Source organism: Rhea pennata, chromosome 25 (assembly GCF_028389875.1).
Source record: "Rhea pennata isolate bPtePen1 chromosome 25, bPtePen1.pri, whole genome shotgun sequence".
Taxonomy (NCBI): domain Eukaryota; kingdom Metazoa; phylum Chordata; class Aves; order Rheiformes; family Rheidae; genus Rhea; species Rhea pennata.
Window position 1 is genome coordinate 3796218 of NC_084687.1, and position 13857 is coordinate 3810074.

Consider the following 13857-nt stretch of genomic DNA (forward strand, 5'->3'; position numbering starts at 1 on the left):
GATTATGATGCAATTAAAAATAACCCTTGTAATCCTCCAGACTGGAAGTTATCAGTTAACCAAAGAAATCTAATTGGGAGTCCAGAAACCTGGGTCCTTCCCCATGTTCTCATGGGCAAAATTATTCATCTGCAGTTCTGCCTCATCTATACCAAACTACTGTTTACTTATCTCAGAAAATGTTTTGAGACTTCTGGATGAAAAAGGCCAAGTATTCCTGATTTCCCCATCATGTAATCTCACTGTGCCCTCCTTCCCCAAAGCTTTCACTATCAGCAGTAATGGGCCTCTTCCCTCATGCTCCCTGTCTCTGGGAACGTCTTTCATCCTCTGCCCTTTGCATTTATTCTGCAACATTCATCAAATCATTACTCAGCACAGCATTTTGGAAACACTAAGAAAGTGGTAAGGGAGGTTTGAGGTTACTGGTAGAAGCAGCTGTTTTAAGGTTCTCAAACACTGCTAAGCTGTAGGTAAACCAGAAAAAAAAATGAGAACAACTGAAAAGATTGAGAGCACTCTCCAGAGTATTAGGGAAAAAAAAGAAAATAAAAAAGTCTTCCCTGAACTACAGTGAATCTGATGCCAAGGTTTTCCCTTGAGCATCACAGCTCATTATGATTTTATGTTGTAATTATTTATTGTAACAACAGAGGCCCTTCTCCTAGTCCTATGCAGATTGTCATTCAGAGGCAGAAAAGATTTTATCTAGAACATATTTACTGCTTATTACCAAATCTGCTGCCTATGAGACCCTCTACAGCCTCCCATACAACAGCCCCATCTGGAAGCCATGCAATTTATCACTGTTTTTCCCCTCCTTGACAGAATCTATCCCATGACTATTTAAGAACGTTTTCTAATGCAACGTTTAGCTCAGTTGGTTAGAGCATGGTGCTGCTAACGCCAAGTCACGGGTTCAGTCCCCGTATGGGCTATGCTGAGGGTTGGACCAGATGATCTACAGAGGCCCCTTCCAACCTTATCATTCTATGAACTCCCTTGGTCATTCCCTGACCCAGCACCAGGTGAGCCTACCATTTCACAGCAGGGAAACTCTGGGCACCAGGGCCAGATGACACATGAACACAGACTCTCTCTTCCATTTTGTCCTTTTTTTCTGGCAGGCTCACATCTAAATCATGGTTCACTGACCTGTACAGACTCTGGTGCCAAGCTTTTCCTCTGCTGGGCAGACTTCTCCATGGCTTCACTCAGAGACTCTGCATATTTCATCATTGCTTTCAGCTGAGAGTCTGTCAACACCCAGAGCAGGTCATCAAGGAGAAACATCAGTTTAGATGCCACCACATTGCAATCTTTGGTCTGAAACAGCAGGAGAGGTACAGGGACTTTAACAAACTGCAATCATATATTACTTGTAGTACACAAGATTTAGCAGAAACAAGAGTTGCTGCTCCAAAACTCATCTGAGAGAGAAGTTTGCTCATGTGGTGGAGGTCCACAGTACCTTATCTGAGAAGCAAGCTAGTCAAAGCTACCTCCTTTTTAGGAGGGAAGTTGCTCACTGTCCCCCCAAAAAAGCAAAGACATGAGATGGTTTAAATTTTTGCATCTACTCTTCATCACATTTCCACTGACTGCTAAAAATAAGGTTACCAGGCTTCAAGTTCTCAGTTAAAAAAAAATGACAGATCTCCTTGAGATGTTACAACGGATTTTAAAGCTTACTCCACATGTTATCCTCTCCTAAGGAATAAACTGCTTTGACATTTGATAAGAACACAGCTGTTTCCAACAGAAAACACAGAGACAGAGCAGCTTGGACTTAGCATTTCTGAAGGAAAAGCACTGCTGCCGAGGACTGTGGGAGGAAACATGCATCATCATTGCACCAGGCAGCAAGATTATATCCTGTAAAATATGGAGGAAACATTCACCCTTCTCTTCAGAGAGATCTGGATTCTTCCTTGGTTGGTAATGAGTCTCAGAGGAGTAGTAACAGGATCCTGATCTCCATTATCAGTGGCATCTGCTTCTATCCGAAGTGTCTGCCAGGTGAGTTCTTTGAACGTCAAAACCTACCCAGACAGAGAAAAATAGGAAAATGATGAGATTTTCATCAACTTCGAGAATTAAATTGCAGCCCTAGATTATGTGGAATTAAATAAAGCTATGGAGAATCTTTCAATGCACTTTTCTGTGATTCTGTACAAAAGAGAAATCATGCCCCAAGTAACATCTAAGCCTCTCTCTCTCCCCCCCCACACACAGAGTTTAAAAACAAACCAACCATGTGGGCATTCAGAGCTTCTTCAGTTTTTTTCTCAGATTAGAAGTGCTCAGAGAAAGCTCTGGCCCCAAATTAGCTCTCAGACACGCCTTTCCAGCAAGCAGTAGACAAGTTCACTGCAGCTCTTGACAGGGTGAGAATTCAGACAAGTCCCCAGCTATATCAGATCCCCGGGGAAACACAGAGCACCATTCTTCTGTGTGCATTATGACAGACAACACAGGAAAGCATTTTACCTCTCCTCTCTGCGGGTCAGTAATGCGGGTAAGCCGCAAGTCACTCTGTTGCCAGTTTGGGTTGACGCTGTAGCCTTGGAGCTGCCATAGCTCAAAAGAGGCGTGAAAGGCTTTGGAGTGAATCTTGATGGTGATGGAATTGACAACGATAAACATCCCCTCCACGACTTTCTCAGCAAAGCCATATTCACTGTGAAGAGAAGAACCCTCAAAATAATAACTTGTAACAAGGAAAGGCCCGGGCAGAGGTATGGTTGCAGGTGGCATATGAAAGCCACAGAGATACTTTAAGGCTTGCAAGCAATTTTAGAATCACTTAAGCCTGAATCAAGCCTGAATCCAACCTGAATCCAGAGAGGTGAGTGGTTAACTGGTGAGAACAACTGCCAGTTGAACAGTACCGCGCTGGAAAGAAATCACAGGGTTTGGGGGTCTGACCTTTGACCTGCAGCAAGGGCAATGGGAGACTGTCCATTGGGGGGCCGCGGCTCTTCACATGTTCGCATCTCCACCTCCACTTTATCCAGATACTGTAAAGGAAGAACATGGGGGCAATAAAGATAAGACTAAGCCTCAAGCCCAGCCTAACAGCCTTAGGTCTGGGACACAAAGGCAGGCATAACCAAGCTCTGGAGTCTCGTAAGACTCTTAGAGAGGCATGTGTTAAAGCTCTTGTATGACCACTGCCAGGATTGTTGGGTAATCTGAATCCTCAGAAGTGGAGGGAAACAAATAACAAAAAGCAGGCACAAGGTTGCCCTGGACTCTGCTGAGGGCTCAGCTCAGCTTCATCCTGCAGTGAAATGTGGCTCTCCTGGGACATCACTCATCTCCCAGTAAGACTATTCTCAGAACTCCCTTTCCTCTGTGTGTAAAGTGCCTAGAGGCTTTAGGTCAAATGAAGATTCGAGTATGTACTTCAGAGTTTCCCTCTGCAGAATTCTTCTCATGTAGGAGAGATTAAAAAGAGGGAGGAAGAAAAGGAACGAATAAGAGAGGAAACATTACCAGGCAGATTGGGTGTGTTTTCAGTTTTGTCCACTGGATCTGAAACAATAAATCTGAGGTTACAAGAGTTATCTTTACATTACACAGTTTGAGAAATTGCTAGGGGACCAAATATTCTGCTCTGAGAAGTGATCAAAGCAACAATTCATCACATCTCACTGAATCCAGGTCAAACAGGCTCACATTGACAAGTGAAAAGATATTCCAGCTGCTAGCCCTATAAATCCAGCTTAGCTTTTGGATTTCACATTATCATCGCCAGCAGTAGATGTTCTGCAGATCAAATTCTGAATTTTCTTATTCCTTTAAGGAGAATTTTGTTGTCCTTAAGGAGTTTACAGTTAATTGCTGCTGATACTAGAAGTCAGGTAACTTTTTAAGATTGTGCATGAACCTACAGATCCATTTTATTCTCTCACAGCAACACTTATTCTACAGTTCTCGTAGGAGGGAGAACAAACGTTTGTTACTAAATTAAGCATATCTGACTAAAAAACACACAGAGCAGATGAGTAAAGCTCATTTTTAATGTCACTTGGCAGAGTAGAACCACACTTCTTTCATAGCAAGTCTCTTCTATACACTATACACTTCTGCATTAATGTAATGCAACCATGGTTAGTATCAACTGAAATTAAACAACCTGGCATTTCATATTGACTGAAAAAAAATCAACTTCTTGCTCTAAAAAGCACAAGGTGGAAAAATTATACGAGGGTTCAGTGTGCAAAAGTGTAACTGCAAGTGCATGCACAATTTCAGGAATTATGCATGTAAACTGGGTAACCGCAGGCATAAAGACTGACTGGGTGGGGAGAGTGCCAGTTTTCACAGACACCATTGACACATTTGTCAAAGGTCACATTTTCAATAATTAAGACTTAGGTTCAAGTTATTTTACAATATCTCACAGCATACTTAGGCTTTCAGAGAACTGCATTCGATTTCTTTCTGCGTCCTGTTGGATGTCTGTGTGACCCGTCCTTCTTTAGCATTAAAAGATAAGTCAGTGGGGACAGAGGAAGACACAGAAAACTCCTCAGCTATCAAAATAGCAGGAAAATAGGAGGGTATGATCAGAGAGGCCTGTAAAATCCTAAGTGACATGGAGGTGGTGAGCAGGGAATGACTGTTCACCATTGCTTCCAATAGCAGAACCGGTAGATTACCAAACAAAACTCATACCTGAAGGCTTGAAACAAGCAAAAGCAGACATGAAGTTAAGCTGTGAGATTCTCTGTCATTGAATGCTCTGGATATTAAAGTAAGTAGGTCCAAAAACATTTCGGCAAATCTGTGGAAATTCACTAGGGACTACTAAATAAAAGACCTCATTGCTGGCGTAAAATGTCTCTATGTTGCAAATCACCTGAAGGTGAGGAAGCACCACTGCACACTGTCCTCTGAGCTTCTGCCCATCTTCAAACATCTGCTGCTGGCCACTGTCAGAGGCAGAATGCTTGGCAAGGAAGAAGTCTGCTCAGACCCATTACAGCTATCTCATGGTATTAAAATAGCAAAACTCACCCCTGATGCACAGGGCTTCAGGTATGTGGACTGAATCACATTGGGATTCTTTATCAGAAATTCCCAGGTGACAAACACAAGCTGTCACTGAAAGCTGCTGTTGGGGAGGCAGCAAGAGCAGCCTCCTCTGCTCACCCTGATAGATGCCTTGTTACAGTAGACCCGCGTGATGGCAAGCCAGGTGGGCAGCTCCAGCACATTTTGCAGCACTTCTTCATCCAGCTCCAGGTTTGTCAACTGTCCCTGCCCCTTCAGCGTGCTCAGGTTGATTTTGTCTGGAGAGAGGTTCTTAGTAAACCTACAAGAGAAGAAAAAAGGGGGAGTCTAATAACAGTCCCTAATGAAGCTGCTGAGACTAAAGGAGCCTTTAAGAAAGCTATTTTAAGTGCTGCTTGCACTTAAGAACCTGCTTGCTGCTTTGTGAAACTCCTTCTGACATATTTCAACCCAGGCATCTTAGTCTCTCCAGGAAAAAAAAAAAAAAAAGAGAGAGAAAAGAGAGAGAGAGAGAGCGAGCGAGCGAGCTTTGTATACCCTGACATTTGGAGGCGTTTTTAAATCAGATTCAAGTCTGAGAAACTGAAAATTCTTTCTAAAGCACTGGGAACCTGAACTGCCACATGCACAACAGAAAACAGTTTCAACCCTCGACGTGTGCCCACTCAGTGGTGGAAGTCCAATTTTCCCGATTCTTTTCAAATTTATTGACACAGAAAGTAAAATATCATTAATAAATTACTTATACGGCTGTCTCTTTAAATAGCAGTCTCGCAGGCGAGCATACTGTTTGGTCAGCAGGTCCAAGCACGCAAGCAAACTCTGTCCCCAGCAATCAAGCCCAAGCTCCCATCTTCCTCTCCTCTTGGCCACCAGCAGCTGGTTCTCTCTATTCTCAATTCCTCCTTTCCAGAGGTTCTGCTGTTTTCCTCTCCCTTGCACACAGCCTGGTATCTTCAGCTCCCTCGCCTGCTTGCGGCTCAAACGCAATGGATGAAACAGTGCCAATGGGAGCACCCAGGCTTCTGAAAACATCTGCCTTCACTGCAAACACTGGGCCCTAAGGAGTCCGGACAGGCGGTTTAGAGGGCACTAGAGCACAGGGGTCGTACGTGCTCTGCCAACGCCACGCCAGGATGGCTGCTTTCCAGAAACGACCTTTCTGCACAGAAGACGTGGTGCGAGAGGGTGCCAGACCACTCGCGTCAGCACGTTCTGAGGTTGCAGCATCCAAAGTTGAAGGCTTCTGGCCAAATGATGCACTTGCTACTGAAGCCGGCAGTTATTTCCCACATCCCTCCCTGCTAATTCTAATTCTGTGCAGCAGCCCGGAGAGCAGAAGGAAAAGAAAGGCCTATTGTCTGGTGAGCAGGATTAGGCCCACGGTTAGTCACATGCTGCTGTTCTCTCCCTCCCTTCCCTGCCACAGCAGCACGGGCTACTTCTCTCCAAAAGGCACAAGGGCATCTTGAGTGAAGTCCTGCGAGGAGCTGCTGGCAGATGTAACCACTGTGGGAGCACGAGGTGCAGTACAGAACTGGCAGAAGTGCTAGAAACAGCTGCTGATCAGTCAACCCAGCAATTCCTGGAGAAAAATGTCCCTTTCTAGAGGAAGGGCTCGTTAAGAGAGAACCTGATGGACAGTGACGAGCCACTGACACCAACCCTGCCCAATGACAGGGCACCTCCTGCAAGGAGAGGGTGGCACAGGCAGCTGCAAACCGCTACTGCTTTTTACCTTGATTCCCCACTAGTGTTGGGTCTGCTGCCGCCCCGGAAGCCTGAATCTCATACGGCACGCTTCACGTTGCCACTTCCCTGCCCCGAGCTCAAGGTACGCACCGCCAGCTGGGTAAAGGCTCGGTTTGTAACACGCCTGCGGGCATCTCCGGCTGATGCAGGGAGGCTGACATGTTTACTTTCAACTTGATTCCTGCTTTAACCAGAGGCCCTCTAATTTAAATCCGCATAAGGAGGAGGCCAAGTTCAACACTGTTTCTCAGTCACTGTACGAAGAAATAACACGCTCTAGCGGGCTACATTCAGCAGTGGCTGCTCCACTGGAGGGGCAGATGGAGGGTACGCTGTAAAGGGGCGTCTGTGAAGGTTTGCGCTTTGCGTCCCGGCGCACGAGCTTGCCGTCGCAGGCACTGCTAAGAATTAGACCAAATCCCTCCAGAGGCCCATGCCTCTCTGCCTTGAGCTAGCGGAAAGCTGTTATAATCACATCCTCCCGTGACGGGATACCAAGAATAAAACAAATACAACCTGAATAAGGAGGCAAAATGCACTTGGCGGCTGGTAAACTCCCAGGGCTGCCATGGGCAGCGATCAGCTTACAGATAGGGAGAGGCTGAGGCTCCGATCGCCTTTATCGCATTTGGAAAGCAAGGACCAGAACTCAAACGGCTCAGGCCTCATCCTGGGCTAAGTATGCTTGCATGGGGAAGCTGGTCTCAACTGGTACAGTAATGCAGAAGCAAAAGTATACAGATATATCCAAAACAGAGAATTACTTTTATACAGTGTGCATGTGCATTAAAAAAAAAAAAAAAAAAAAAAAAAAAGGTGTAATAGCCAAAGGAGGCTAAAGCAATGAAATCGGACACTGGTGGCATGAGTGATATGAAAGATGATCTAGCTAAAACAAATAACTATTTGTATTTATCTCCAGGGAAAGGCTGCAGAAATTCTGCTGAACGTATGAGAACCACAAGTACTACCAGGCTCTACAGAAGAGCCCTCTACATTTTAGTTCCAATGAAAACATGCAGTACCTTACTCCTGAAGGATGGGCTGCAGACCCCAGGGAAGAACAGAAGGTTCAAGCATAACAAGGAAAAAAATATATATAAAACTGAAACACATTCTCTCCTTTAAATCATACAGTCAACATTCCTCAGCCTACTGCTGAACGGATGAAGCATGCTTGTGATGTTGGGAAGTTCATAGATACCAAATTTTTATCTTCGCATCTTGAAAGAAGCTGCTTTCATCACTCAGGAGAAGGAAAAAGCAGTGAGAATGGACAAAATTTTAAACGTTTCTTGGCAGACTCGCTCCATTCATACTCATCAACAGCAACATTTTTGGCAGCATGGATTGCTGGCTTGGAGAAAAGTGAATGAAACTACTTGGTAGCTATTAGGAAAACTGGCTGTGTGGGATTGTTTGTACTTTGTTTTTTGCAAAATCTCTAACAGAAGACACAGAGCATTAAGCCAGTAACTTCAAAGGTTCAAACTCTTTCTGAACCTGCCAGGATTAGCATGACGAAAAGGTCAAACCAGATCATTTTCTCTCATCTTCTGTGGAACTGACACATGCACGCACCTGCAAGACACATGTGCAACCCCACCATCAATACCATGAGCAACGTTGCATCTCCTAAACTGTCTGTTAGCCAGAAGTCAATTTGCTACATAACAGCTAAACAGACCACCAGAGTCAGTAGCATCAATGAAAAGTTTACAAGTAGCTAAAAATGTCGTTCTCTATTCACAGTCAAGGCAATGGGAAACATAAAGCAGTTGCTTGTAACAGTCATAGCTAGAAAACCCCTGTTAAGTAAAGTCTCTTAACTCGAAGGTCTGCGGAGATGAGTTTTCTCTATAGCCTGTTCTCCACTGCTTCTTTCCATTTTAAATGGCACGAGCACTAGGGCTTTCAAGCAACTTTCACACCAGCCAGATACACTAATTTCACAGCAAACTGAAGGTCTCTCTCTTTCCTAAGAAGCTAACAACACTCATATGATTTGTACTTCAATAGCTTCCTTCGGATTTGGCCTGGAAGAATCAGGCTCTTTATGGAAGCTCTCAGCTTTATTTGGCAGTTTCTGAGATCTGCTTTAAAATTTCATTTTATTTTTCAGGTGGGGAAGGTACACAAGTGTCAATCTATTTGCTCAGTCATCGACTTGGAAAAAGAAAAATCAAATAATTTCACTACTCAGAGAGCTGCTGCCCAATTCATCAGCTTGCATATCCAGAGGCCATACACCCACTGACTGCAAGAGGGAGTTCAGCCAAATCTAATTGCTGGCCTGAGGCCAAGCTATAATCGTAAATAATAAAGTTATGCTCCCATCTGTAGCTTTCTAGCTGCACTGTCTGCATCCGAGCAAATACACAGATAATGTCAGGAAAAATGTCCGAAATCATAAAACTTCTCTTCAGATCCATCTCTCTTTATCTTGCTGCCATGTCGTACAATAACTCTGTCCTCAGCAGCTTCACCCATTCAAACTGGATTTTCTGCTGCAACTTCTTTCCCTGCAGTTATCCAGTAATCACCGTCTATTGTATGTAACCAGCACCTACAGCTAAACACATTTATTTCCATTAATATGCTTGTTACTATGGTTATTATACATGAGAACTAATTAGCAGCACACCAGTGACCTTGATTTTACTTAGCGACAAGACTAATCCATTGGCAGAAGCAAATAACCGTGACTTACAATGCTTGCCAGAGCTGCAGAGAGCAGATAGAAAAAACACTCAAAATACAATTAAGCCAGGAAGAGGGTAACCTGTCAGCTGCAATACAAATATAGACAAGCAATACTAAGGCTCCAGGAAAACCTCTGCAGGCAGGGTTTTTGCCTTAACAAGCATAAGAGTGAAGGAAGAAATCAAAAATTTCTGCTTTAATTTGGAACACAAATAGGTCACTTAAATAACTACAGCAGACAGATAGAAACCAGACATGGACAAGAACTATATTCTGGTCACGGAAGATTTATTCCTTACTCAAAATCTTTCCCAAAGTCTTGCTCAGTTAGGCTTTGGGTAGGCCACGCAATAGGATCTCCATCATTTCCCTTGGGATGCTCTTCTACAATCCAAAATCTTTGTGATAGGACATTTCCTTACATATTAAAAATCATTATCACAGGAGCCAAAGATCAGGTTCACTTGGAAAAAAAGGTGCATGGCTGATTAAAGAAAAGCTGAGTGACTTCCAACACAGGGAAACTTTCAAGGAAGACAGCAGCAGAAGCTGAAATACTGAACATGTGATGAACTTGGCCAAGTGTCTGAGAATGAACTTAAAAATACTTGTGGAGGAAATAAAACTAGGCAAGTGACCAAACTTCTGTAAAAAGGGAAAAATTAGCTGCCTTGAAAACACATAGGAAGGAGAAGTCTCTTTTGGGAAGAAAAGCCAATTCACAGAGTCAGGCTTCTATACAATTGTGGAACAATCTGTCTGGTAGGTATATATGATACTACTCAATCAAGATGGAGATTTGTGGACAAGGAAGAGAAATACATTGAATTGGCAGTAGGTTAGACTGACTAATCAGTATTAGAGACCATATAATACTTTGCATTAATCTAGTTGGTATAATATTGGCCTAATTTAGTATAAAGCCATTCCACATTTATAAAGGTAACTGAATTAATATCAAATTAATCATTTGCTTAGCAGATGGAAAGTGCCACATTTTATTAATGAAAATCATGTTCAACTCCAACTCTGTGCTGTGCACAGTACTGGTGTATCTTATATATACTGGTAGCTAATAATATTTTCCTATGGTGGACACAAAGGTCCCAGTGTGATAAAACTGATGACCTCACCCACTTAATTTACAGAACCCTGTACATGTTACTATGCAACATGGTAAGAGCTTTTAGTACTGAACTAGTGGGCTTATTAGGGTAGATTTAAGTGCACTGATATGCAACTACTAGCTCCAACTTATCAACTTTCTGGTTTTCCAAGCATCAGCTACATGGTATAAAATGCTACACCACTCAACAACCCAAGGCTAAATGCAATTTCACTTGCACCACAAAGTATCTCTGTGCCCAGACAAAATGAGTTGCTAGTTCTCTGGGCTCCAAGACTACCATTATTGCAGTGCAACATGACTAGGGCCAAAAGACTTAGAAATTCAAACAAAAGTTAAACTTGCAGAGGAAATCAACATTTCCAGGGAGATCATGAGAGGACTGAACACAAAGCCTGCCTGCCAGGTGCCTCCTCACTCAAGCCTGCCTTCCCATCTACTCGAACTCCAAGGACATTTTCTTCTCCTAAACAGAAACGATTCATCAGCGCTTGGAAAACTGGAAAATTACATAGGCTCCAGATTAGGTACATTTCTCATGCTGCACCCAATGTCAGGTCCTTTGGTATCAGGAGACCTGTAAAGTAAACCACAAGTTAATCTGAAAAGATAAGAGGCACGGTTTTTTAGCCGAGATAAAACACTGCCTTGCTGAGTAACTGTTTTACTATTTCTAGCCCATCAGCTGGAAGCTCAGTAAAGTTTAAATGCCAGCTGCCCCATGCTCTGAAACCTGGAATGCAAAGCGCCTTCAGCTGCCAGGGAATTTCCCGAAACTAAACCTCAAGCAAATAACACACAAGAAAGAAAACCAGGAAGAAACATGTAAGTACTGCATTTCTACTCCTTTATACTAGCCAGAAGCCTCACTTTTCACATTTGAAGCCATTATTTGTCTTGCAATCTGATCTGCAATTTTATTTCCAACCCGCAGAAAATAAAAGGTTATTCCACAGTTCAGATGCAGCTGAGTGGCTGCGGAGGAGGCAAGAGCTCAAGAAGTCTCAGAGAAATAACACCAGCAGATAAGAGGAGTCATACCGAACAGCCCCCTTTTTCTGACATTTTCCTCCTATTCTGAAGGGTAACAGTGGTGCAGAGAGGTTTACTGCAAAGCTATGGAGAACCTCAGCAGCTAGCTTAAGATACATCCAGCTATACCTTCCTCCTGAACTACTGAACTGCAACAAGAATTTATTTAGCATTCCAGAAACGGCACACACTGCTCTCTTGCGCTAAGTGGAAGTGGTTGAAAACACCTTGCATTCAGCAGCTGACCGTTTGGTTCGTTCGGTAAACTGCAGCATAGCAGCCCTGATTTTAGAGATTACTTTCTGTGAAAGGAGATCACCACATCCCATCATGTGTGCTCTTTCCCCACCCCCAGCTCAAATAGAGAAGTGGTAACTGTTTATTACTTTACCCTGCAATAGTCTGGGAACCTGTCTTTCCACAAAGAACTCCTCACTATTGAAATAAAATATTCTTTAAAAAAACCCAGCAAAACTGTACTAACAAGATACAAATTTCCAAAGTGCAATATTAAAGGGTTTGCATCCATGATTTTAAATGCTTTGCTATACACAGCATGTAAGAATTTAAGAGACAAAATTATCTGTGGCTCAATGCTCAAATACCTTGGGAGATCTTGATGGCCTGCTTCCTAGCAGCAAAGGCTAGGAAAGATTCTTTTCTATAAATCGGCTCAGAGTTTCTTGCCACAAACTGTTCCCATTCTGTTCCCGAAACTGCTTCTCTTTGCCAGGGTTCCCAGGTCTATTTTCAGAGCAATGCACAAACTGGTTTGTTAGTATTACCTCTACTTAACAACTTGGGAAAACTGAGGCACCAAACGATTAAGTGCCTTCCCTACAGCCACACAAAGCAATCCTGTAATCTGATTTGCCTGTAGGCATCTCCTTAGCAGCTCAGAAAAAAGACAGCCTTTACTTCTATCAGTCAGATAAACAAACAGAAAGCAATCTTCCCAAGGGACTATCTGCTTCTTTTTGCAAAAATTGAGCTGCCCAATGTTGGACCTGCTGGGCCTTAACGCCAGGGGCAATCTATGGCTTTTGAGCTGGGTATAAAGCCCCAGGTGATCCAAGGGAGCCTCGAGACCCCACTGCACACCCTACCCAGCAGGGTCCTGCAGTGGGCGATTCCTTGGGACCATCTCCCATCTGCAGGTGGTTCCCAGAGGCTCCCAGCTTTCCCATTGCTCTCAGCCTCAAGACGCAGGTGCGTACTTTACAGGTCTAGGGAGCTTATCCACACCTGGGATAGCTGCCCACTCTGCTTGTGTTGCTCCAGTCCTCTTCAGCGATGCCAGAAGGCAACCACATCCCTCCTCTGCCAGAGATGGTTATTTTTTATTTTAGCTACCAGATTTGTTTTTTCAGGCCTTAAGGCTTTAGATTCTAATTCATGTACTCTGTAACACCTGGGCACTAAACAACTTATTACCTGGCTGAACAAAACACACTAAAAAGCTGGGCTTTTCAGATGGAAATGAAACGGCTGTTTTATCATCAATTTTTAACTGCTAACAGTTTTGTGGTTTTACACATTTCCCATAACAGCTATTTTAGGCAAATTACAGTCTTCAGCACTAGAAATTTCCCTGATCACTGAAGGAGGATATTGAAAAGGCTAATGCCAAAATTGCAATGTTATTCTAAATTCTAGCAGAGATATGCAAGAAAAGGTCTTAGGTAAAGGTCCTTTAAACCTAAACTACTTTATGATTCTGTAACTGCATCAGGCCACTCTTAGACGTGATCTTAGATGTGCCTTCCTCCCTACCCATCATGCTCTTTAAATTGCTTTCCAGCAAATTTAGAACCAAGTCGGGAAACTGGAAATAATCTGAAGGGTTAGGTGGCAAACATATGCCTCATACTGACAGATAAATCAGACTGATTCCAGTACATTTTACTAACTGCACAGGCTATCACTTTCCACAGCTGCATCTCTGCATCAGAGCATGCAGCAATACTGCAAAACACTTCAGAGGAAGAAGGGAGAAGTAAACAGACTGGGAAATTCAGACTGTAATTTCTTCTAGTGATTGCCAGACTGCAGCATTTAGCCAGGAAACCAAAGTACGGGGCGGGAGGGTAGGGGGGGGGAGGTCTAAGGTTTTAGGGAATTTCCCTCCCCTGTGTGCCAGGCTTGTAAGGCATCTCCAACACTGTGATCTAACCTCTGCATAACGCAAGCCACAGAACCTAGCACAGTAATTCCTGAGTGAC

The 13857-nt window shown here is 43.5% G+C and overlaps 2 protein-coding genes across 2 annotated transcripts in view; one reads left to right on the forward strand and one right to left on the reverse strand.

Annotated features, from left to right (window-relative positions):
* Positions 1–13857, forward strand: part of RPS10 (ribosomal protein S10) — a 382514-nt gene that overhangs the window by 273065 nt on the left and 95592 nt on the right. The window lies entirely within an intron of this gene.
* BLTP3A (bridge-like lipid transfer protein family member 3A) overlaps positions 1–13857 on the reverse strand; it is a 35964-nt gene that overhangs the window by 16546 nt on the left and 5561 nt on the right. The window contains exons 2-7 of the mRNA XM_062594775.1: positions 5161–5323; positions 3499–3537; positions 2929–3020; positions 2491–2680; positions 1902–2042; positions 1156–1326 (exon numbers count right to left, since the gene is read on the reverse strand). Coding sequence (XP_062450759.1) covers positions 1156–1326; positions 1902–2042; positions 2491–2680; positions 2929–3020; positions 3499–3537; positions 5161–5323 — 796 coding nt within the window. The remainder of the gene's footprint in view (positions 1–1155; positions 1327–1901; positions 2043–2490; positions 2681–2928; positions 3021–3498; positions 3538–5160; positions 5324–13857) is intronic.